The 25,369-nt window shown below is 38.5% G+C and overlaps 1 protein-coding gene across 1 annotated transcript in view; it reads left to right on the forward strand.

Annotated features, from left to right (window-relative positions):
• Positions 1–25,369, forward strand: part of LOC110377436 (dystrophin, isoforms A/C/F/G/H) — a 407,988-nt gene that overhangs the window by 67,009 nt on the left and 315,610 nt on the right. The window contains 1 exon segment of the mRNA XM_064040791.1: positions 59–164. Within this exon segment, the coding sequence (XP_063896861.1) occupies positions 59–164 (106 nt within the window).

A 25,369-nucleotide genomic window follows, 5' to 3' on the forward strand; every position in this document is an offset into this window, starting at 1 on the left:
CAAACACATTTTGTACGCCTACCACATTACTCTTCTAACATGGTGGTCCACTCCTCAGGGTGTACTCCGCGAGCTGGAGCAGAAGAAGCCGCAGCTGGACGAGCTGCTACACACCGCCGAGAGCCTCAAGGGCACCGAGAACAGGCAGCAGCTGCACGGGAAAGGTACGTGTTAGACATTAAGGGCTTGTCACCATTTGTATACAGTTGGAGCATTTTGTAACGTGTTGTTTCCTACGATTTTACTAGTCTTGCAAACGGACTAAACAAGAGCGTGTTTTATTATTGAAATAAGTATTTATTTACGTCACAGGTTTTCAGAGTAAATAACATTTAATTCGAAATGAACTCTAAGTGCCTTCATTTAATAAATTCTCCCGAAAAAAGGATCAATGATACTTAAATAGAAAAACCTTTAAACATTTATGTCGTTCAATCTACTTATATGAAAAGTGGTGAATCTATAATAATTACAAATACAACACAGCCCCGCTCAGTGGTGCTGTAAGCCCCATTAACTGCGCCCCTCTCGGGAATTAAAAGAATTGAGAGCGTTGTTATACCGAGGACCGGAGTGCCGGAGTGACCGACCCTCAGGTGATTGCACAGCTTCCACTATGGCTGGCCATTACTTTTATAGTAGTCGTTCAATATTGAACTTATATTTTATCGTCTTCTTGAGATATTGACTACTTTAGATCGAATGAAAAGCAATTCAATCAGTGTTATGTGTCTCACTATACTACCAGTCTACTGTGTTAAAACGGAGATTTAAAGAAAACATCATAAAATGTACAATTTCGCCAGTACGAAACATTAGCAAGTGGGTAAGATAATTAGCAGAAAGTTGAGCACAATCTTAGGGCGGCAGTCGACCGAGTCGCGGCAATTACTCGCGAACAAACTTACAACTTGTCACTAAATACAACTGCTTCATTATCTCAAGTTATTACTATGCTTTTTTTTGTGATAAATAGGTAAAACTAGAGAGTTCTCAGTACAGCAGGTAAAACTCAGCCAACTTTTAGTTATCAGTGATGTTTGTAGTTTTGTATTTAAAACATCTTTCACTACCTAAGATTCACTATAGAACGAAATCCGATTCACTTAAGTTTCACCAGACTACTGACCTACTGCTTATCGTATGTAATTTGACTTTGTTACTGTCCTACATAATATATTCGCTGACAGACGTCCTCGCGTCTTAACCTAAATATAAAGAGGTCTGAAAACTGTCTGCGTGCGCCTCCACACGTTACTGGCGACCCGCAGGGACTGTTAGGGAGATTACTGTTTAAGGCGAATAAAAGCTAGGTTATTAATAATTCAATGTCACCCGTAAATGATTAATTAATACTCATTACTTACTTTATTGCTTTCCACATGTATTCTTAGTTCACATGGACCCTGTCGGGCACAGCAAAATAAGTGTGTTAGGAGAGAGGAAGCTAATTTTAAATGAAAACCAAATACCGACGTATGTAGATACATGCCAAACGACTTTCAATGTAGCTTCAGTTTGAAGAGCTACAAATTTTCGTAAAAATGCCCATAAAACAGTACATGTATAAACAAAAACTTTTAGATGAATGATACGTAAAAACCCTTTCCATAGTATTCCAGTCGAACTTGAAACTACAAAATGATACACGAAACAAATGATCGCGGCGAGATCGCGTAAAGTAAACCCGGCCCTTAATCTGGTTAGGTACGGTGTCGCCCCGCCCTCTCGCCGGAGGGACGCTTTGTGTGAGGAAGAGTGCTCAAGTATAATCAACTTTAGCTCAGCCAGGACCCTGACTCAAAAGAGACCTTCGCTATAATTGAACCAATTAGCAACGGTTTTTCAAGAATATTCTTGTGTTATGTTGGCTTAGATCTTGAATTGGTTTCAAGTACAGAGTGTCAAGCCTGAGGTATTGAATGCGGTTCACTGATTATAAAAGGTTGGAACAGAACGGTGATTTGACAGAGTGGCCTTTGAAAAAGGCTCTAGGTTAACATACAATTTATTCAGAATTACCTGTGTATGAATCTATAAATTATAAAGTATACAAAATGTGAGCTGTTAATCAGTAAATACTGGAAGTTAGTGTAAAACAGAGTCAAGAATGAAAAAGAGTCTACAATTATTTCAGTAGGAAGTAAAGACATTCAGTGCTCATAAGTGGGTGCGATAGGTGCGGATTGTGAACAAACTCTTACAGAATGAATCTTAGTAACCAAATCCCCCAAGCATTCATAATTCCCTCTTCCCCGGATAAATTGATTCACTCCCTTCCTCTCAGCTGTTGATTATAAACCTCCGCGGACATGCAATTATTAACCTTGTTCAAAGGTATTAAAGTCGATTTTATAATGACAGATGTTGAAGATACCACCCGAAGTCGGTGCAATAGAAATTGAATTTTAAATATTCGGCGTTAAAGTGAATAATAGATTGCGTTGCGGTAAGACGTGCATTGTTGATGGCGCGAGCCGGTGCGTCGTTTATAATGCTGGCAACACTAGCAGCATTCAATTTATGCGCCACGCGACCGGGGCGAGGCCGGGGGCAGGGAGCTGGGGAGGCAGTCCGATAGTACGCGCGCCGTGCTAATGTGCTCCTAGAAATGATGGCTTTTCAATATTTATGTGGTTACACGCCCATAAAAATATTTTCCCGCAATAAAACCGGAATACATTTAACCTGGCGTACGGCTAATGACCTCACAGACTAGCGTTCAATTTGTTCAGCGATTAATAATAGTTTGTGATTTTTATTTTGCACGATAGACTTTACATGTTCATGCTACTACTTCCTTGCATTTTCTTCTCAATGCATAAGTGTTCAATCAACCTAAAATATACCTAGAGATAAAACTGTCTCGACCATCATCATCAGCCTATGCTCCAACACTTGTAATACAATATCTGCGAACATCACACACGACACTACATCTCCTATATTACACAAACACACGAGACTCCCTCGAGACACACTTTTTACAAAAAACGTTACTCGCAATATTTCACTTGTATTCTGTTTCCAAGTCCGCTGTATCATATGTTTATTAATGTCTGCGATAACTCATGAATACATATCTCCATAGCTAGGACAAATTAATGAATACTTTGTTTCTCTTTTAAAGCTTAAGCATTCATTAACAAAGCATGCTATTTATAGCTAAGTTTAATTTATATAAGTATAAATATTCCTTGTTTCATAACGCCATTTGAGGTAAGTCTGTCAAAAGTATCTTAGGGTAACGTCGGCGTATTTGAGTCCCGACAGGCAGCGAAGCCTTTGCTTCAAACAACAGCCGCGCCAATCATAAGCCTTAAAGGCTGTTTGCTTTCACTACTATGAAGCTATTCGTGGTACAAATGAATCTGCCCTGAACTTGTACAAATACACTCATAATTGTAAAGTTCAAATCTAATTTTCCGCAAATTTATGTCCTAAGAACATTCTCCGTAGCAAATTACGATCTTTACTCGTAGAGCTCGTAGCGCTGCGTAGAGGGTGGGGCTACGAGCTACGAGCTACGCGCTACGAGGGTCGTAGAGCTAAACAGCGAGGGTCGTAGCCGGCTACGAGGTAGCTGTCTTGTAGTGGTGTGTATGTGTCGAGGCGTTACGAGTTTCACGTTTAGGAAAAGTGCCACTTTATAAAAAAATGTAAGGTAAAAAATATTTTTATAAAAATAAATACATAGGCTACCGTGTTCATAAAGTATTATATTCTCCTACCGGTATCAGAGTACAACTGTAACCGTATATCGGAAAATTATTCGGTTGTTATATCTGAATAAAATTTTTTCCAATATACAAAAAAATAATTCCCAATATATAAAAGTACAGTGGTGCACTATGACCGCACAGTTAATCCATACAATCGAACGCTCATATTATGCGCCCCGCACTGGTCCTTTGAGGCACTCTCTCGGTAAATATTAACCCGTCGAGTGCGGCGCGGCGGCGGCACGACAGCGGCGCGGCTGCGGTGCGTCTGCGGCGCGGCGCGGTTACGACCAGCATTCCATTAACTGTGGCCTTTTAGCCTGTTTATTCTTCGCGAATGTTTGTTACTGCAGGTGTATCTACAGCGTGGATGCATGCGGTTATTAGTTCGCGTGTTTAATATAGTACGAATAACAAACGTAACAAAATGCTCGAGTTACTTTAATATGTTTTAGAAACGCCTACAAAGGACAATGCCTAAAAACGTCCCCACCCACCAACAGACTTGAAAGTAGTGTCATTGGATGCGCCTCATTTAATAGATCATTTCTTATTATGGAGACACATTCCAAAAGTATGGGGTTTAGGAACTATAAGACAATTTAGTATCCTTAATAATCAATTAACTTCAAGTTTGTTAACCAATTACTCAGAGTTGAGTGGACCGATTTTGATGTTTTTATTATTATTTTAAAGTATCTATCTCAAAGTTAGTCTAATGTAATTTTCATCAAGATCTTTTAAGCAGTTTTTTAGTTATCATCGGTTAAAATAATCGGTTTGAAGAGGCAATGTAGGATGTCGTGAGGACACCTTCACCACCACTAACAGACTTGAAACTAGTGTCATCGGAAGCGCCTCTATTGTTAGATCATGACTATCATAACGATTTACGCCAAATGTATGGGGGTTTGGAAATATTCGACATTTTAGTATCCACAATTAACGTAACGTTAGGTTAGGTTAGTAGGTATACACCGTGACTTTTTAGTCGTCTTACAACGGCAGCCCACTTCATGTATCCAATGACTAGTAAACGTTCATATAAAAAAAAAAAACAATTATGAGATTTGAATAATTTAAAAATAAAAAATAATTCATTAAACCCCAAACATTTAGAGTATGCCGTCACAGTAAAAAAATATCTATCGGATAAGGCGCTTCTGATGACACTAGGTTCAACTCTGTTGGAGTCAGTAAAGGTCCATACAAAATCATCAAACCAATTATCATTCTAACCGGTGATAACATCAAACCAATAATCATTCATTTCATTTCATTTCATTTCACACCTTCTTTGCATTAAAACAAAAATTATCAAAATCGGTCCACGCAACTCCGAGTAATAAACTTGACGTTTATTGATTATTAAGGATATTAAAATGTCGTGTATTTCCAAAACCCCATACATTTGGAGTAAATCGTTTTGATAATCATGATCTATCGAAGGATGCGCTTCCGATGACACTAGTTTCAAGTCTGTTGGTGGGTGGGGACAGGGTCCATACAAAATCCGGCATTGTCCTTTTAGCAGGTAGAACAAAAACCGTCTGATTTTCGTATACTTGGTGCGCTCGCAAAAAAGTAACTTATATTTTTAAAACATGCTGTATTTTCTACAATTTAATAAGCGTGAATTTCTCCGTCTTACTGTGAGATGTTATTTTCTTACTCTTACAGTGATTATTATGAAGCAAAAGCTTTAGTTTAATATCGTCTTCTTAGAGATTGTAATTAAACTTACTTTGTCTACTGGTGTGGATGCGGAAGTGATTAACTTTTATAAGAAAATTCTTTCAATGCTTTAAATTCTGGGAAACTGTTCATCTCAATCATAGATCTCGCAGAAAATATCATGAGGAATTTTCTCAAAGCTACCGTAGCGTTTAATAATGAAAACTGCACGCTTCATTGCCGTCATAATAATAATCTTTAAATAAAATATTAAAAAGGTTATGTACTAAGTTAGGTATTAATTTGTTCTATTAATCCGATATGATTAAATATGAATATCTTGTTGTATTTAATATTTAGCAGCCGGGCACACCCGGCACATTTGGCTTGTATCTCCGAAGACATTAAGGCTTGGAGGGGAAAGTTCAGACATATCGTGATTTATTTCAGGCTTCGGCCATAACGACGTCTGCCAACTTCGCTGTAATACAATCGAACCTTCCAACAGCCCTTTATTCTGTGTATGCATACCGCTTCACATCTACATACAATAATAGTCTTTATGTACGTAGGAAATAAGGCCAGTATTGCTGACAGTGTTTGTGTGAAATCAAGCACATAGGCTCAAAGTGCTATTTTACTCACAAAAGAAATCTTTTGTATAACCTGAATATAGCGAATAATACGAGAGTTCAGGTAGAAGTTGTGGAACAAATCATTTCGTATACATAGGTTTGTTGGAAGTAATTCAAAGTTTGTGCTTGCGTATAATATTCTAATGCTGAGTGAACTAGCTGCCTCCCTGTACTGCGTGAAACAATCTGAAGCAATATTATCTCTACTCGTGTTCATAGCTAATATTATAACTGGGCTAACAGCTGAATTCTCTGTTATTGTATAGATCTGTTTATCTTACAAAAACCAGCAAACGATTTGGTAATGTGTTTTTGAAAGTAACGAAACAGGCAATCGATTTGTTTTAAATTGATATAAAAAGCGCGTAACTTCTATAAATAAAGTAGCAATCTATTCGGTAAAAGAGACTTTGATTTAGTTACGGGAACAAGCTATATTAAACGTTTTCACATACTTTCAATATTAAATGATGACTACAAAAATACTGATTACCGATACGTTTGCAGAAGTTGTACATTATGATTTTTTATTATATCTTAAAATAAATGTAACTGGCATTGACCGTTTTAATGAATTAATTTATGTTACCGCACATTAATTATCGCTCATCATATACATAGTTAGCTGCACTATGCTCGCGCCCCGGCGCCGCGTGTGGCGTGCGAGTGTGTTAGCCAGACCGTGCAGTTTGTCTGTCTGTCTGTCGGAGCGCTGTTACACTTGATACTACTCACTGTTAGCTAGTGTTTTTTATTTAACTGCTTTCCGTAACTGAACTAAAGTTAACTGCCAAATGTATAAGCTATATTATTACCACGTTCAATACTTTTTATAGCAACGAAGAACATTATTTTGTCCCTCCTTACAATACTCAAGTGTAATAAAAACTGTATTCACTTACACCTTACGTTAGAGTTTATACATATGTACATGTTCATATAAAATATAATATTCGAAGTGCACACTACTTGGCAGTGCACGTAGAGTATTGCATAGCGACGATATAATACCTGTTTGAGCGCAGTACTCGGAATTTGTCTATTAATTTCTCAAACGGTATTGGAGACGCTCGAGTTCATTTGCAGGCGGCGCCGGGGTACGCAATGAGTCCACACATACGTACTTATGTTAACTTCGGTACATACTTACGCTAAGTTGGTAAATAGGGGGTGCGTCTTTATCTGTGGTCGGACTTAGTCGGCAAACGCTTCATATCATTTAATTGGTAAGGGTTTACTTACGAATATTTTCCCTGAAACGTTAACTTTGTGAGGCATGTAAGATGACACTTGGATTAGGCATATTGGATTTTATAATCCAACGTCATAGTTGATAATATGGCATAGCGAATACTGTGCCGGATTTATTTTCAATTGTACAATAATTCTACTACAAAAGTACGAATACTTAATTTATACATAAAAAGTATAAATTAAAGTACAAAAGTAAATAAACAGCAAGGTTTGCCACACTTCAGAGTGCTCGCAGAGCTATCCCTGATCAAACAGAATCAATACGTTTGAATGCACATTATATTAAAATTCGTATGAAAGTGCCAATAAATGGACTGTTCACTATATTCCCCGAATGCGCACAATAAAGGAGAGTTATGAATAAAGCAGTGTTCGTCCATTATTCGTAGTTTCCTCAAGCACTTCCGATCGTGCTGACAAATTCTATTGACTTGTAAATAGCAGCACGATGTGTTTGTTTATAGCTTCCTTATTGTGGGAATATAGAGGAATAGTAACGGGCGGATGTGGTTAAAAAAGAAAACTTACTTTATGAGTTGTTCTCGCGTCTTCTTGGCTTTAAACAAAATATTAGAACGTTTGTATACGACCGGAGAAACTTCCTAGAACTGAGACCGAGAGAAATACAATCAAATATTCCCGAGTTAGAGCCCTGAGGACCACTCCCATTAATTGACCAAAACAATAACACTAACTGCGAACTCCCTCGCAAGCCGAGTGGAACTCCTGGAGAGCACTCCTGGTGATCAGATCTTAACCTTCAATCGCTGGACGATCACAAATCAAGCCGAGCATTATCACGGCTGTAAGGAAACGTGATCGTTAACCTATATAGCTCGGGACACCCGCGCCGCCCTTCGTCAGTCGGCGCCCGCCCTCCGGTCCGAACGCACGCGCGCCGCCCGCCCAAACATTACCCCGAGAATAATGTGCCGCGACAAGCCGGTCATACTAATCCGAGGCCTATATTAAACATATCAGCTTTTTAATTATGTATTCTAGTGTAATAGTGTTAAGGTGTAATTTACAACGAGTGAGTGTCGCGTGGCATAATGAGTGAAGCATTGTGATCGCCGTGAATAGTTGCGATTCGCCAAGCGGACTGATTTTTTGCATGATTAAGCTTTTCAGTTATTGTTAGAGTTTGTTTAAATGTATTCATGAGGTTTTTTAAATTTTTTCTACTTTTAATTAACTGTAGGTTTATTTTTCACTTAATAATTTAGTCGTTAGGGATGATTATCTGTTTTATTTTGAATTGATATTTATAGTTGATAGATGTTTGTTAAGTGATGTATGATCATTATAACCAACAGGTGACTAATCGATAATTCATGTCTGAGCTTGTCATGATCGATTTGAGCCATCTTTGCCCGGAAAAAACTTCATGATTTTTCCAACTTATGTTTCTTATCACGTAGTTATAACATCGGTAGGTATACATTATGTTAATAACTTAATGAAGCTAATGAAGTTTATAACAGTAAACTTGTTGCGTTGCTACCTGTTTGTCGTCACATCTCATGTAATTAATCGCTCCACATATATCGGAAACTTTATCGAGTCGCTACAACTCGCTTCATTATTCAGTTTGTACTCGACAAGTAACATTAAGTCCTCGAGCAACTTACTAAAACATAACACTAAGGTACACTGTAAAATGTGGTTAGTACTTGAGTTTGGGTTTCTAAGGCAATAAGCCACCGTCTGTCTGATCTAATATTCTATTAATTGAATTGGTTAACACTATACCTATTATCCTGAGTTGTTACGTGTGTTACGAATTTTATAACATAGTCAGCAATGGCTTCGGCGGTGATTGCTTTAATATAGTTATATCATGCAATTGAATAGTATCAAAGCTCTTAAGTACTCAAAGACACATTTCAACATTATACTATGTATTAAGATAAATGTTGAAAACATCTACAAAAGAGCATAGAAATTATAATAAAGTAGTTATGAACTGTCTGATGTGACGTCACGACAGCCGGCTTCATTAACTAATTACATTACGTCTTCATAATATACGCGCAGATGAAAGAGCAACATCAAACAAATGTGCTCGTTGTAACAATAAATAGTATGTGCCATGTCACTGAAGGCGGTATATTTCACGTACTAACATATTTTGATGTCAATGTAGTGACGTTACTGCGTTTGTTTTAATCATAGCTGAAGAATTTTGACTGGAAACAACACAATCTTGAAGTCGATAGCCACACAAACACATCTGTCACTCGTCCTGTCACTTGTCAGACTGTTTGACAGGCTGTCTGCTGCACGGGATCGGTAATTCCCAGTAATTGGCCTGCAACTGTCTGAAAGAACTAGACTAGCCAGAGACATGAGAGACAGCTAGCCTTGTGAGGGTAATGAGAACTAAATATTCAGTGGTGGCAATGAGGCTAGACGTAGTTTTATTTACTGAATGCAAATGACGTCACCATCCCTATATCTTGGCGAGGAACTTAATAATAGTTTCGTTTGAGCGGCGAGAGCATGCTAATCCCGGCGGCGGCTGGGCGAGCACGCAGCGCTGCACCAGCTCAGGGGGGGGGAGGGAGGGTGCATTATAAGTTTGATGAGCTGCTGAAGGACGCGTTATCGAGTTTATCTTTTGTCTTTCCATTATAATGTGGGACGCATGTGGCTTAGAAGGCGATGAGTTACAACAAACTTATTTTGTTTGTCTCTCACAAGTAAATTCATCTTATCTTCGACGTCTTTGCGTCGAAAATGTTCTCATGCACATTAGTTTATGCCACATTTAAGATAACTTTTTAGAAAGGATACATTCGTTTCTATAAACAGAATGGATGATAATAACACTAAGCCAATAAATCATACCACTAACATGAGCAACAATATAACAATCTCGTCAATACACAATGATTAACGTATCGAAGTAACCACAGCTACATAACGGACAGTTATTGAACAATTCGTAGGATGCGATCCGACTGATTACTGATTAATTAGTGTAATAATTACTCTTCCATTGTAAGCGCGTGTTAATGGTGTTCATTGTTTGGAATTTGGGTACAGTTGTAAACCCATTTGACAAGCATACTTTGAATTATCTTACTAACTTCGCAATCGTTTGGATGATTCCTTCCTTAACATTCTTACTGCCTTAGACCATCAATGCATTTGACTAGTCAAACTTATTGAGAACGAGCTCACGGCCAACTCTTTTATCCCGAACTAAATATTTACACAGCATCTGCAAAAAAATATTTAGATAAAAAGAAAGCATGTGCTATAGAGGAAGAACGAGCACTTGTTGTTGAGTATGTGTGTTTATCATCATAAATAGCGGAGCCACCCACTCGCGTACTCCGCGCGATAAGCGAGAGAAAAGATGCAATATACCGACTGTACGGCCCGAGGAAACATTTGACGTACCCACTGACTTACTGCCGGGGAACTCGCAAACATAATAAAAGAAAAATATTGCATTTATTCTTACCAACTTTCACCGGTTTTACCAGCTTCATGAGGGAGCTTCATCCCGGTCCCGTATAAAAAGTAGTCGATAGATGTGTAAGCTATATTATTGATAAAATCCATCTAGTAGCTTTTGCATGAAATATGAACAAACAACCATACGTATAAACGTTTGCTTTCTTTAAGAACTTTAGAATAAATTAGGGCCATGAAATAAAGGGGCCAGAATTTCCCATAAACTTTGTTCCTCAGAGACTCGACCGCGCATCAGTAGGTAAGACAGGAGTAACGCTCGACTACCGCCGGCTAAACAAACAACTAAGTATATTAGCATAACATACAAACATACACTAATGCACGTAAACTGTCTGTCCGTCCGTCGATAACGCTAATATTAGAGATGCGCTCAAACGTTCAGCGACGACTGAAATAGCTCAATGTGTGAACGATTTATGTTGTATAGTTCACTGATTTACCCATAATATTACCATAATATCCGATCAAATAATAATTTATTTGATATCGCTGCACACCGGTGCGCAAAAACTAATATTTGAATAAGCTGTTTCCGTGAATTTAAACTGAAACCCGGTTAGAATTAGCTCAAACAAAGTTTTATTAAATTAGTTTTAATTATTATTTCCTTTCAACCCTCGTTCAGTCATTTGTTGTTTTGAAGCGGATATCACGGTTATACACCTGAAAGGATTAATTAAATACAGGTACAATATTGATGTAGCTAGTATAATATCAGTGTGTGTTACAGAAGTAGGTAATGTCAGCAAACACATTCACGTACATTAAATACCAATTGCAGGCTAAACACTGTAACCTGGCATTAATATTGTTTACACGCCCACTAACGTGACACTGACACACATACACTGAACATGGGAGACATCACGCACACACGCGCAGTGGAGTGACAAATATGCACGTGTGTGTGTGAGGTAAGATCGAGGCAATATCTTAGCGGTTCCGGCGAGCGGCGCTCGTTAATTAACTTAGTGTTCAGCCTATTTAGAGTTACGTGTAGTGTCGTATCGCGCGCATCGATCGGACGGCTTCAAGTGGACGGAAATATATCGCACTCCTCGTGTACGCCCGGGTACACAGGTGATGACCGAAATGGGTTGTTAAAGTTTGACTCGGTCAGTAAAACTAAGCATGTGTCGTGAATTATACTTATTAATTGAATCTCTTGAAAGCAAAAATATTCTGAGATGTATATTGTCGGTACGTCGCGTCGTCAGTAATCAGTTCACGGTACTGAGCTGGTCGGCGAGGAGGTAGAGAGATGTTTTTATTCAAGTAACAGGATTTGTAGAAGTTCTGCGCGCGGGATGGCGAACAGCTGTTACACTTTGATTCCGTGCAATTTCGGACTTATTCATTTGAAAAACACTTGCATTTCTACGTTTGTACAAAGTTTTGATATTTTCATTTAAATGGGAGTTTAAACAGGCCACCAGCTGGCACAGAGTGCAAGCGAAAAATCTATTCAAACCGAATTAGGTACGAAAGACCAATTTACTACAGCTTTATTTACCACAAGCAGCTCATAGCAGCTCTATAAGCAAATATAATATTGTATCGTTTATGTCTTTGACTAAGACCGAGAACCCCTTTATATTTTCATAGTTAATGGACCAGTCTTAACTCCAAACTTTGTATCCTTTGATTATAAAACAAACCTATGTAGTCCATTTATAAGTGTGTTCTCTAGAAAATATATATATTTTTGTAGATATCAATATAATTATTAGGTACATATAAGTATCTACTATGATGGTACGTGGGTGCAACCCTGTGTGGGTTTAGCGTGGCGGTCACCAAGTCTAGTTGTTGGCAGCTGAACTTGCCAAAACGTGCGAATGCATGTGCTGGACTTATTCTGTAAATCTTACCAACAAACACCGCAACAACTATAGCTATACACATTTGTATATATGGCCTTACTGACCATGTGACGTTAGTGAATTCTGTATAGTTACTGTAGGATGCGTATTCTTTCAGGCTATACAATAAATCTAGGTAAAGCCAGCGTCGCGAGAGCTATCACGAGCGACTGAGACGAGGCATTGCTGCGCACTCGATATTCCTGACACATAGCCCGTCCTAGTGATGTCCCACAAACAATATAACTATTATTTCACTTGTATCTAATAAAGTCGTTTTTTATTCAGCAGCCGTTATTAAACCTCAAGCAATAATTTGAGTGTTTATTCAGGTGGTAGGAATGGTTAGTAGGAACAGACAAAAAAATATTAAATAGAGGGACATTAAATCCTGACGTCATTCCAGACTAAAGCATCTCTTCATCAATAGCAGATATTCCTGCTAAGATTTATAGCTGAACATAAAACAAGTGTTATCCACAGGTGAGAGCTACACGACAGGTTTATTGCGCCGATTGTTAACAAACTAATAAAGTTAAGTTTTATCGACTCGAGCCGCCATCAATTAGTGTTTTACGTGCTAAATGTCTGCTTTTCAATACGAGAGTATTTTTCACGGATTCCAATACAGTCGACTGATTCATGGCCGCAATAACATAAACATCCATTGTCTAAAAGTTGCTATAAAATCTCAGTTTTATGTGAAACTGAATGTGAGGATATGTGTGTGATGAAAATGTTGCACAAGAAAAATATTAGCATTAAATATTGTTATGGAGGGTGTTCCAGCCCTAGCGCGACTGGCCTCTTGGAGCGAGTCCAGGCGGGGCCGGCTCAATAAATATGTATGAATCGGACATGTCGTGTTTTATAAGGGATAATACTAGTATTCAGTTTAGAGCGGAGCACGAGATGTAATAACGCGCGCCTTCAGAATACTCTCCGAGGGAACTATACTTAGGTTTATTCTCGATTTATCGTAAAGCTGTATGATTTATGATACAAATACTAAAACTAATGTTACTATGTGTTGTTTTATCGTCGCCGAGTTAATTTGCCGCGGCCGTCGGCGATAAAAGTCGCGTATTACGAGCACTTACATTGTCCATAAGTTTTCATTAAGAAAATTCAGTTAAATAGTTCCACGGAGACTTAATATCTATGTTCCGTGTAGCTTCCACTTCAGAGAAAATCTTAGTAATAAATGTTGATTAAAACGAGCGATGTGAAAAATTCAGGCTTTGCTCGCCAGGTATGCTCAAAGGAGTTCAGGAATTTTATTTCATAATGTCGCTAATTGCTGGATCTCGTGCACAAGAACTTATTATATCTTGCCATTAAAAAGTATTCTTTAAGGATGCATTTTCGTTGCTACATTTTGTCAAAGTTATAGGTTGTTTCATGCAGTTGTTTTCACGGCAGGTGATTGGTCACTGAAAGATGTGACAACGGCACGCACCCGGTCTTGCTTTTTAAATACAATTCTCCCAGACACACTGTCGCCACATCACTGGCACCTGTCATAGTGACGTCACAGTTTGGCACCGACACAAGTGAACAGTAAGACAAGACACGGTTGTCACAACACTAGCGGTGGGCGGGGCTCGCACGTGTCACTGTTTACAAGTGACATCACTAATGGGGACTATTGACCTCTTCGCGGGCTGTTAGCGCTCGACGTGTTTTGTTTTTGCGATAGTCAGATATTCAAAGTCAAAGTCATTTATTATTTGCAAACATGGGTACAGGTACAGGTGTTAGGTTATAAAAGTTCTCCATATTCTACCGTCACATGGGCATGCAAATTATATAAAACAGTTTCAGAATTAATAGAAAAAAAATAGAAACATATCATTCAAATAAAGTAATAATAAAAATTAATATAGTGATAAATAATTGACAACATACTGCAGAAATAATAATAAAAAGAGAAATAATTACAAATTATAATGTCAAATGGAATTAAATGTCAAAATATAGGTAACGTTAATTAGTCAATGATTTATCATTCAGGAAGTCGTCAATTGCGTAGTAACATTTTTCAATCAGAATATTTTTTAACATCTTTTTAAATTTTAATACAGGTAATTGTTTTATAGCATTAGGTATTTTATTATAAATGCGTGGGGCAATTCCAAAAAAGCTTTTTTTCATTAGTACAGTATTACATTTCGGTTGACATAATTTATCGACATACTGAGATCGTGTTGGATTTTTTCTAGTTTCTGACAATTTCTGAAATAAGTTTGGATTATTTTTAACAAATAAAGCTGTTTCTAAAATATACAAAGATGGAAATGTTAAAATTTGTAATGATTTAAAATAGGAAGACAGCTATCTGTTGTCTTAATACCACACATCGACCTTATACACCTTTTTTGCATTCTAAATACCAGCTCCCTATCAGTAGACTGCCCCCAGAAAATAATACCATACCGCAAAACAGAGTCAACCAAACCATAGTACGCCGTTAATAAAGCCTGCCTGTTCACTTTTTTGGATAGTTGAAAAAGTGCATATGCGGACTTACTAAGTCTCTTACATAGTTCTTCAATGTGAGGTTTCCATGAGAGTTTATTATCAATAAGTATACCCAAAAACTTAGCTGTATTAGCCTCTTCAATAGAGGAACCTTGGTGGGCAATGCTTACGTCTGAGTGTTTGTTGCGCTGATGAAAGTGCATAACTTTGGTCTTATTTAGGTTAATTACTAAATTATTATTATGTAGCCAATTTATAATTTCATGCAGACAAGTATTTATGTCATGCTCATAAATAATTTTGTTTGTACACTTTACTACGGCCGTACTGTCGTCTGCAAAAAGAATCATTTTGTTTTTTGTTATATTCTGTCAAATTGGAGATAATAGATAGATTCTCTTTTATTATACGTCATTATCTTGCACATTACATTTTAATCTCAAGCAACGAAGTTATATAAATTGGTTATGCCAACAAATAATTAATTATTCATAAATGTTCGGAATGCATTGATATTAATTCATGAATACTTCACTAATAAGCGTGAACTTCTGACGAATAATTAAACAAAAATAATTGCATTTGAATATTTTATGTCTCATCAATATTAATGTGTCTTAATGTTGCTTCCTTGTTATTATCAGCTAAATTCTAATTTCTTTTGTAAATATTCCTCTTAATCCCGTGCTGTTATTGCCTTATAGAAATGGCTTAAATATTCTATTCATATTAGAAATCTACACTCAGCGGCACGGAATTTGGCCCAAACAAATACAAGTAGATATCAGCCTAGATAGCTGTTGTAAATTCTAATTTCATATGACATATTGTCAGTCCTTTCGTAATTGTTAATTAAAATACAGAAAAATGTGTGTCTGTTCAACTTTTGTAACACTAGAAACAGATTCCGTTGTTAGAACACAAAGCAGAAAGTTAAGTTTAAATTCAGATAGAAATTGCCGAAGTACTAAGCACGTTCCAAAAAAAATTTATGGTTATGATCGTTCTTTGTTTCTCTTTTTTTCACAATTTGATCTGAAAATTACCCTTACTGCAGCTCAAGTTGCTCAAGTAGTGTTGCTAAGACGTCAAGGGCGGAAGCAGCGAAAGCTGGTTGAAACTTTAAGTGCACCGCGTACAAGTTAAAGATATGCATAGAAAATGTTTGACCAGACTGGCCTTTACACAAGAAGACCAGAAAGTGGGGCTGTAAGGTGTTCGTCGGCGCACGACGACCGATTTATCGTACGTGCAATAATGAAAAATCGGTTTCTCACTGCGTTAGAGATACGCCAGCCTTTGCAAACAGCAAGAGAAGTCAACGTCCGTAAGCGCACAATAAGAAGAAGGATGGAGGATCGAGATCTGCGTACTCGAAGACCAACTCGAGGCCCGGAACTTCTCCCGCACTATCGCATAGCCAGACTTAGTTTTGCAAGAGAACATGCAAATTAGACGCATGACCAATGGAGTAAAATTTTATGGACCGATGAATGCAGAGTCGTCTTAAGAGGTCCAGACGGCCGTGATTGTGGATGGAGACAGCGCGGAGAATGGTTTCTTCCCACCACTACCAAGCAAACAGTCGTTTTTCATGGTGGGTCCATCTTGGTTTGGCGAGGCATAAGTTCAGAAGCCCGTACTGAATTATTGGTTGTCGAAAGTCGTCTGACAACAGAGCGGTATATTGAAGAGATCCTTCAAAATCATGTTTTACCCTGTCAGGGATTCATAGGCAGTGAAGAATTTTGTATAATGCAGGACAATGCTCGACCTCACGCAGCTCTTTGCGTAACCGAGTACTTGTTCGAGGTCGTTATTCAAAAATTGGACTGGCCTGCAAGAAACCCAGCCATGAATCCTGTAAAACATGTCTGGAACATGCTTAAAAGACAGGTCCAAGCAAGTCGTAACCCACCACGGACTCTTAGTGAACTGAAAACGGCGCAGGTAGCTGCCTGAGAGGAGATCTCTCAAGTGGAGATAAAAAACGTCATCCAGAGCATGCCAGATCGTATGCACGCAGTCATCAGATCAAGAGGAAGAAACACCCATTATTAAAATTCGTAAATTCGTAATAACTTTCTGTTTTGTTAAAAATGTTGAATTTAAAAAGTTTATGGTGATTATTGCGGTAAAGGACTCTGTTTTCTAACTCAATGAAACTTAATGAAAATCCTCACAATTCTGTTGTTTGTTAGTCATAATCTTTTGGAAAATGAGTAAATTAAACAATTTTAAAATAACAATTCAAATTTTTCATTTAAATAATGGTTATAAGGCTCAAATGTGCTTGGGCCAGATTCCGTGCCGCTGAGTGTATGTAGATAATATGAAGCAATTCACGCCAAAATTCGCAATATTTTATTTAGTCTTTTTAATTACAACTGTAGGGTGCGTTCTATTCATGTCACGGCTTGTTAAAAAGCGCCTCCAGCTAAACTGAGAACATACGTACAGAAGGACCAAATGTCACCTGTGTGAAGATCTTATATAAACCTACTTTAACGTGAAAAATGTGAATTACTGTAGTAAGATAGTATATAAAATAAAAATCCAGAAATGTCTTATTCAAATGCACAAATTCTTGCGTTTACAAATATGGCTTTAGTTAATGTTGCTATTATAATTGCGATTATAATATTTTTTGAAAGTTACGAACTAAATTGATTGTCTATTCATGTCACCACCTCATTTAATACGATGTTGTCCTTCTGTCGTATACCGTAGCGTGACTGTAACAACACAATACGTGCGTTGGTGAGGCCGGACGCTCCAGCGCTGCGCTCAATGCGGGACCGGTGATGCTAATGTCTATCCATTGATCATCCTACAGGCTGCTGCAACGATGACACGCCTTTTGTTTTCACTTTAAATGATGGAAAAGAAACTATATATTTTCAGTAAAGATTCACATAATTACCGATACACATACGTTAAACGTAATCAATATTATTTGCACATAAAGAGGAGCCTGACCACATTACTCAGAGAACATTTTGTTTTGAGATTAGTTACTAGGATCATGTATGGTCCTTTTACCTGAAAGAAAGACCAGTTGTTTTCCGTTTATAATTCCATTGTAGTTAGATTCGATGTCGTCAGGCCGGCCGTCAGTCATTTGTGTTGCTGGAACATTTGCATCGGATTCCTAATTGTACGGCACACGGGTTTTATGGCGCCGCCTCACTCGCCGGAATAAATTCTCGTAAAACTATGATATACGGCACATACATACAAACATACATATGTTACATACATACATAGTTATGTATGTGTATGTGTGTTTGTGGTTGTCCAATCGATGCTGTTTTCACTCGGTGGCAAATAGCTACAAATGTGGGAAACTTTTATGGAACGGTGGCTGTGGTAATATTTACATGTGTTGCTATACAAATTTTGGCTCGGATATTAAATTATTTGCTATGAATATTTTGTCGGATGAATGCGCAACATTTATAATAGCTACATATTTTTTACATTGAACATTAACCATCTAACTGATTTAGTATATGTACCTAATATTTATTCACTCTGAAAAAGGTTTTGAAAGCTATATATAGTTTTTAGTATTTTGTCTGGGTCATTTTGTTGAGGATGTTGTCTTGATTATATTTTTACCTCCCAACAAACAGTCTCACAATCCAATAACCCGCACTCGATACTACTCAAGCCGGAACTTTCCTCACAAGGCGATCATTTGCCGCCATTGTGCACATCTGCCTCCCGACTTCGCTCGCTTCTTACGAGGCCCTCCTTGTGTACGCATGTAATTGATTTCGTTAACGATCATCTACATATATTGCGGGGAAACTAACGCTCCCTCATATTGTAACGACAACATGTTGTTTTGAGTAGTGTGGTTCGAGTAAACGAAGATTTGGTTGTTCTGATTATTTTGAACAACTTCATGTGTAATCAGAAACATTCTTTAGCAAAAAAAGATAAGGGTGACTTTTAAGAACATATGTTGTTTTCATGTATTTATAATGAATGGAACCAAATTCAGTAATCTTTGTCGCAATGTGATTTTGTTACACAATTAACTCGCTCTTCACTGACGACATTATTCACGCGGCAAACGGTAATTGATTTATCGTTAATTTATGAGACATTCTGTATCTGTAGACTCGACAAATTCCTTTAACAAAATCAGCACAATTGTCAAGTATTTTGGCAAAGCTGTAAAGCTGCTCATATTATATTATGATGCGTCAGTTTGTCGTAACGACGCCATTTGTGTTGTGTTCGCGTTCGGCGGGAAATCTGATCGTCATTGCGTACTTCTCACAGTAGCTACTAATATACTGAGGAAAATGAGTACTCGTGTTATGTTAGAATGTTTACCTGGCGAAATATGTACTCAGCAAATAGGATAATCTGAACAGCCTCTTAAGATAACTATAGGTTTTCTCTCTACATATTGTTTTCCTTTTGGAGTGCGATAGTGTAACTTGAATGCATCTTCAGTATCGGATAACATAATTAGATATCATTTGTACACACCCCCCCGTGGGGGCGGGTTGACCACGATATTAAGAAGAGTGTTTTGCCGCACGTATCTATCGTCGGACCCTGCGGAAGGTTTGTCGCTTATTAGTATGCAGGCTATGCGAGTGCGCAACATGCTTGCGGCACGAGGCCCGAGTGACCTCTCACGAGGCCCAAGCAGTTGAAGGACGAACATATTCCCGGAATACGGGAGTTTATTGGGCACGCCACTTATTTGGACAGTTTTCATTTATTTTTGTACACTTTTTATCTAAATATAAGCAATAAAAGTTAGCAGGTTAGGGGAGGTTGGGCATAAATGTAACACGGGAAACATAATATTATGTTTAATTATCTATAATCTTCTATTTCAATATTTCAGTAGTAGCGGGGAATGTAGTTGGCAATGTGTGGTATTCCATATTGGTTTGATCGCTAATTGGCAGATAATCAACGGGATAATAATGACGTATTGTATTGTTTAACAAACCTGCCGCTACCGCCAATTGCGATAGTTATTGAAAATGGCACGCCGCACATTTCAGTCAAATGATATTGAATTAATGAAATGTATTGCCGTTGTAATGAATATGATATAACATTTGAGAAATAGTTGCTAATCGGAAATAAATCGTCTCGTTTTTTACCACTTGCTTAAAATGTTTGCGTGTGGAATGATATTGGCAGTGAAAGTGCCATTCCCTGTCCTCGAATCGAACCTACAAACGGGTACATAAATCCTATGACCAAATGCCCAGCGTCTGAGCGATCACCTGCGGCATGACGGATGACGTCACGGGCGCGGTCACGCTGTGACGTCATCCGTCACGCTCAAGTGGAACACCACGCCGATTAGCTGGATATTTACGAGCGGCCCACCATTTGTAATATTATTTATTTATCCGAATGAATGATTGTGATGTTATCGCATATGTTTAGTAGTGTTGTTGTACCTCATCAGTCAAGTTGGTATAATTTGTAGAAGGCGTTATGAAGCGTCAAATTATTTGATTATATGGAGAACCAATAGCAACTTCTAGTTTTTCTACATTATAGTAATAAATAAATTCCGATAACTGCAGTTTAACCAGTATTTCACAAATGGCAATTTCATAGCGCCTAATTTTGATGAGCCACATCCGCGGCGACCGGGTCAGGGGGTCGCGCATAGCTTCCGATCTGTGCTGATATCGATAGCCGCTGGATCCTCGCCAGCTGTCCATATCCACTGCATTGACGGCTGCCACTGAATATTTAGGGACTATGCCTAAATTGCTACAAAAGTTTTTCCTTGATGTTGGAAATGGTGATTTAAATTGCCCACAATTGCAAAGGCAGTCAAAAGCATCGTCAAACACCTAACAAGCTTTACCCGCAATATGGATAAAAGAGAAGCAAGATAAATAATAAAACGAACATAAACAAACGATGCTAAAGTATTAAGCACAGCGTTCTGCAGCCACAGTGTAGCCACAGCGCGCGTTGCTCCAATATTTTCTTTTAATTCGAGTCTGTGTGACTTGCGTTGTTCGCCGTGGGGCGGCTGCATTCCGCCAGTCTGTGTCGCTTGTGTTTGCACGGGCGTTTGATTGAGCAGGCTGTACACTTGCGTACACAGTTTTTACTGTCGCGTGCGGTTGCCAAGTGCTGTTGATTGCGTTGTCCGGAATTAGGTCCCGGCTGAGGCATGTGGGGCAGGCCTCGTTATTAAACTGCTTTATTAGCTCGCTTTAAGCTCTCGCTTCAGAGACGAATGGCTGGCAGAACCATTTTTATGGGGTTTTGTGACTATATTTTCTGTTTTCTTTTTAAATGCAAAACTGGACATCGCCAAAGTTATATCAAATTGAAATCCATATCCAAACTTGTTATTTAACATATGTTTTACTACCGTAATAAAATGCTCCCGTTAAATAACCCAATAGAGAGCAAGTCATAACAATATGTCATAGTTAAAACTCGTACAAAACTAGTGAACTAGCGCGGTCGTAATTGCTGGAAGTTGGCGACACGGTGAACTGCGTGGTGCGATAGTTGCGCAATTAATAGCAGTCGTCATTCACGCCGTGAGGGAACTCGTGCCGATGTGCGGTGGGAGACATGGGAGGGATGGTAGCTACCCTTCATGTACGTAGGGATTTATGAGGGTTTATAATATCTAGGAGTTTCTTAGGTTGAGTAAAGAAGCTCAGAAGCTATTATTAAATATTGTAATATAGTTGTGTGATCTTAGTTCTCTTAAGTCATGGCATATCCTTAAGGAAACAACTTATACTTTACTTGCAACAACGAGTATCATAAACCCTACCTCATTATTAGTACGTCACAATTCTTCTCGTAGAACTTTACAGCGACTTACGTAAATACGTTACGGCCTTACGGGCCAAGTTGTCGGCCAAGTGGTACGGCCAAGCGCCAAGGGCGGGCTCTAATTACGAGTAATGGCCGAACTTGGCGACGACGCCTCGAGCACGCTCGCGCTCAAGATAATGAGCTCTGATTGTTCCTGCCTGCTTACTCCTCAAAATAGAGATTGTATGCCGTCAATTGCACTGAACACTGCAATTATAATAGTAGGCTTAGAGATACTTTAAAAGTAAATACGAGAGCCGTCTTCTGTAAGCTCAAATAATATTAAGTAATAGCAATTAGTTCTCAAGGCCTATAGCTAGTGCTCGGAGGATAGCCAAACAAATTTAATTAAAGCAGTTAGCTTGAGAATAATTTGCGAGCCATGTTACTGGCGCTATTCATATTCCGACCCCTTGCTTTGAATACCGTAATGTATGCGGTTGAATTATTTAGCAAACTCTATCATTAAACGTTACAGTTTAATTTAAACGTTTATTATTTTAGACTTGGCTTTCATTTCTACATGTTTCTCGCTTTGCCTTCACTCGTTATGCCGATAATGTTGGACATCAATGTCAGTGCTGTGTGCAACCTCGTTAATATAATCTTCTCCTTTGCCAGTGCGTGTATTTGGTTGTGAATGTTTTCCTATAAATTTACTGCACAATTAATGTAAACTGACGTCACTTTTTAAAAATATTAATTATACTCAATATATAACTCTGTGTATTCACGACTTTTATATATTCCACTATTTGTGTAGAACATTTTAATATCCAGTGTTAGTGAGTGTCCGTTTTGATGTATTTATAATATTAAGACAAGCAAAATTTTAAATTAAAAATGTCTCAACCGCCGCAACAAGGATTTGTGCCTGAAAAGATTCAGGAGTTCAACCGGAGAGCCTCACAAGAAGTGACGGAGACTGCTCCTCATCCTAAATTACGTCCTCAAGAGACGCCAAAGAAAGACGCTCATCAGAATGGAACTGATAAACAACCTGAAAAGCAGGTTAGAGATGAAAAGCCAAAAGTTGAAACAGGCTATGCATCCAGACAGAACCTAGAGAGCAAGAATCCATTCTCACCTAACTTTTACCGAAACAGCCGACCTCATGGGCATTTTGAGATGGGCCCGCGTGGTCTTGACTACTCTCCCCATAGGATGGGGCTTGACTTCTCTAACCGACTGCGTGACTATGGGCCACAGCGGTCCACGTCCATCCACGGCCATGAGATGACAGATGCTCCTATGAAGCCTGAATATTTGGGACATCGAAGTCATTTTGGGAGTCAGATTGTGCCGGGCGGGATCAACCACCCCGACGTGGTGTTCAGACACGACTATTACAGTCAGATGGGGTTCTCTCCTCCTCGCGCGTCGCGGTTCTCCTCGCAGGAGTACCTGAACGCACCAGCTCAGTACGGGCGCTGGCCAGACTACAGGCAGGAGTACAGGCAGCGACGCCGCTCTCAGCAGGATCTGCATTCCCTTGGACAAAGTCCAGAGACAGGTATTTATTCATTCTGTTTTATAAAAAGCATCACCTGTAGATGAAATATTCGGTACAGAGAAAAGCTTTAAATGTTTCTCAATGAGAAAAGTTACGTTCAGCATAAATTAATCTCGGCTTTATTATAACTTTGGAGAAACAATCGCGCGCCTATGCCGCCGAGCCGTTCATTCGTTTCGTATAAATACGGTTTGCGATAGAATTGGATCGTTAATAGATTTATGTTTGGTGAGCGCACTCGACAAACATTTTTATAAATTGGACGCGCGACGTATTGATCATACGTTTTTGTTTGTGTTGACGAATGGCCTGTCCAAACGAACCGTGAACCGGCCGGTAATAAAACCAGCCGGACGGAATTAGATAAAACATTGATATCACCAAGTTTCAAAATATTCATGTCGTAAAATCCGAGCAGACTTTAATATAATCTTAGAGTATATTCATTTCGTGTTCTCATCAAGATTTTATAAAAGAAAATCCGTTACCTTAATGTGAAAATCGTCTCTATAGTGCCATCAGATAAGATTGGCAGCGCTTACGGCTCCGGGTAAACGGATACCTTTAATATAAAAATACACTGAAAAGAAACTCCAGTTATTTTAATAAAAAGTCATCGCAAAAGTTACCATGTAAAATAATAAAACCTTTTACGGAATAAAAAAAGCTAATTTCGCAATCAGGAAATGTGAAGGCAGGTGGTCCAATAATCCCCAACTCACCCACTTAACCTGGAAATGTTTACTTGAATTTTTGTTCTTGTAATCCTTGAGTAGGTAAATGTGATGTACTTGCCGTTCGGCTGTGTTCGGCAATGTTCGGCTCGTATCGGAATTAGCTGACACGACACGCTACGACTAATTTATAAGCAGACATGCATGATATGCCACCACGCTGTTAGTAACCTAACGCTGAAACTTAAGGTTCATCCCCTTCAACACATCCATAAACTCACATAAACAATACTGTACCGTGACCGGTGCACCTGTCGTTAACATCTGTTATCTATTTGCCAATATCCGCGTCGAACAATAACGATTACATCACAATATGTTCAGCATGAGCCGGGCCGACCGACCCTCGTAAATATCGCTTCAGGAAATATCATTATAACCCTTCCACTGAAATCTATTGAATTGTTTCACATTAAACATCCATTAGCATATAGCTTATAAATGAATATGAACATTACATCGTGGACATAGAGTTGAGTATGCAGTGTCGGTGTTACATACGTTTACGACGTTTTGTATGTCGTTAGTAGTAGCAGGTGATGGCTGAAAGTTCTAGGCGTACTTTACGCGCTTGTCGTATGTATGAGCGATCGTTTTTGCTGTTTATCGAACTAAAATATAAGAACGTTTTTGTGTAACATCGGAAAGAAGGGAGAAATAGGGAGGTATTTTGTTAGGACCTCTAAAACTTTTTATGTAAATTCGTTCCTGATCAAAATAAGAAACTGCGGCTTAAAGTTTTTTGGAAGTATCGGGAGAGCATGTTTAATAACATCAAACATGTTGAATCTATATTTTTCGTATATTGACAATAATCTGATGGGAACTTCAGATCAGTATGAAGCTTGTGATCAAAGCGTCGCAGCATCCGCGCAGATATCCTATTAAAATATCCTGTTTATTACGCGCCCTGAGATCACCGGGACGTCATATTTTTCCAATCAGCTGTAGCTACTCTGAAAACCCAATACTAGTTGACGAACAGAAGATCCACGGTAAACTACCCCAAAATTGGCAAATATATTTTTATTTCCCATTTTTAGGCAAATGTATTCGTATTTCCAACATCACGTAAACTACACGTAGACAAAGAACTTTTTCACTGTTTTCAGTGTTTAAATTCTTCACAATTTTAAATTCCCAAGTAGTACAGCTTTTTTTAGCA

Source organism: Helicoverpa armigera, chromosome 23, assembly GCF_030705265.1.
Source record: "Helicoverpa armigera isolate CAAS_96S chromosome 23, ASM3070526v1, whole genome shotgun sequence".
Classification (NCBI taxonomy): domain Eukaryota; kingdom Metazoa; phylum Arthropoda; class Insecta; order Lepidoptera; family Noctuidae; genus Helicoverpa; species Helicoverpa armigera.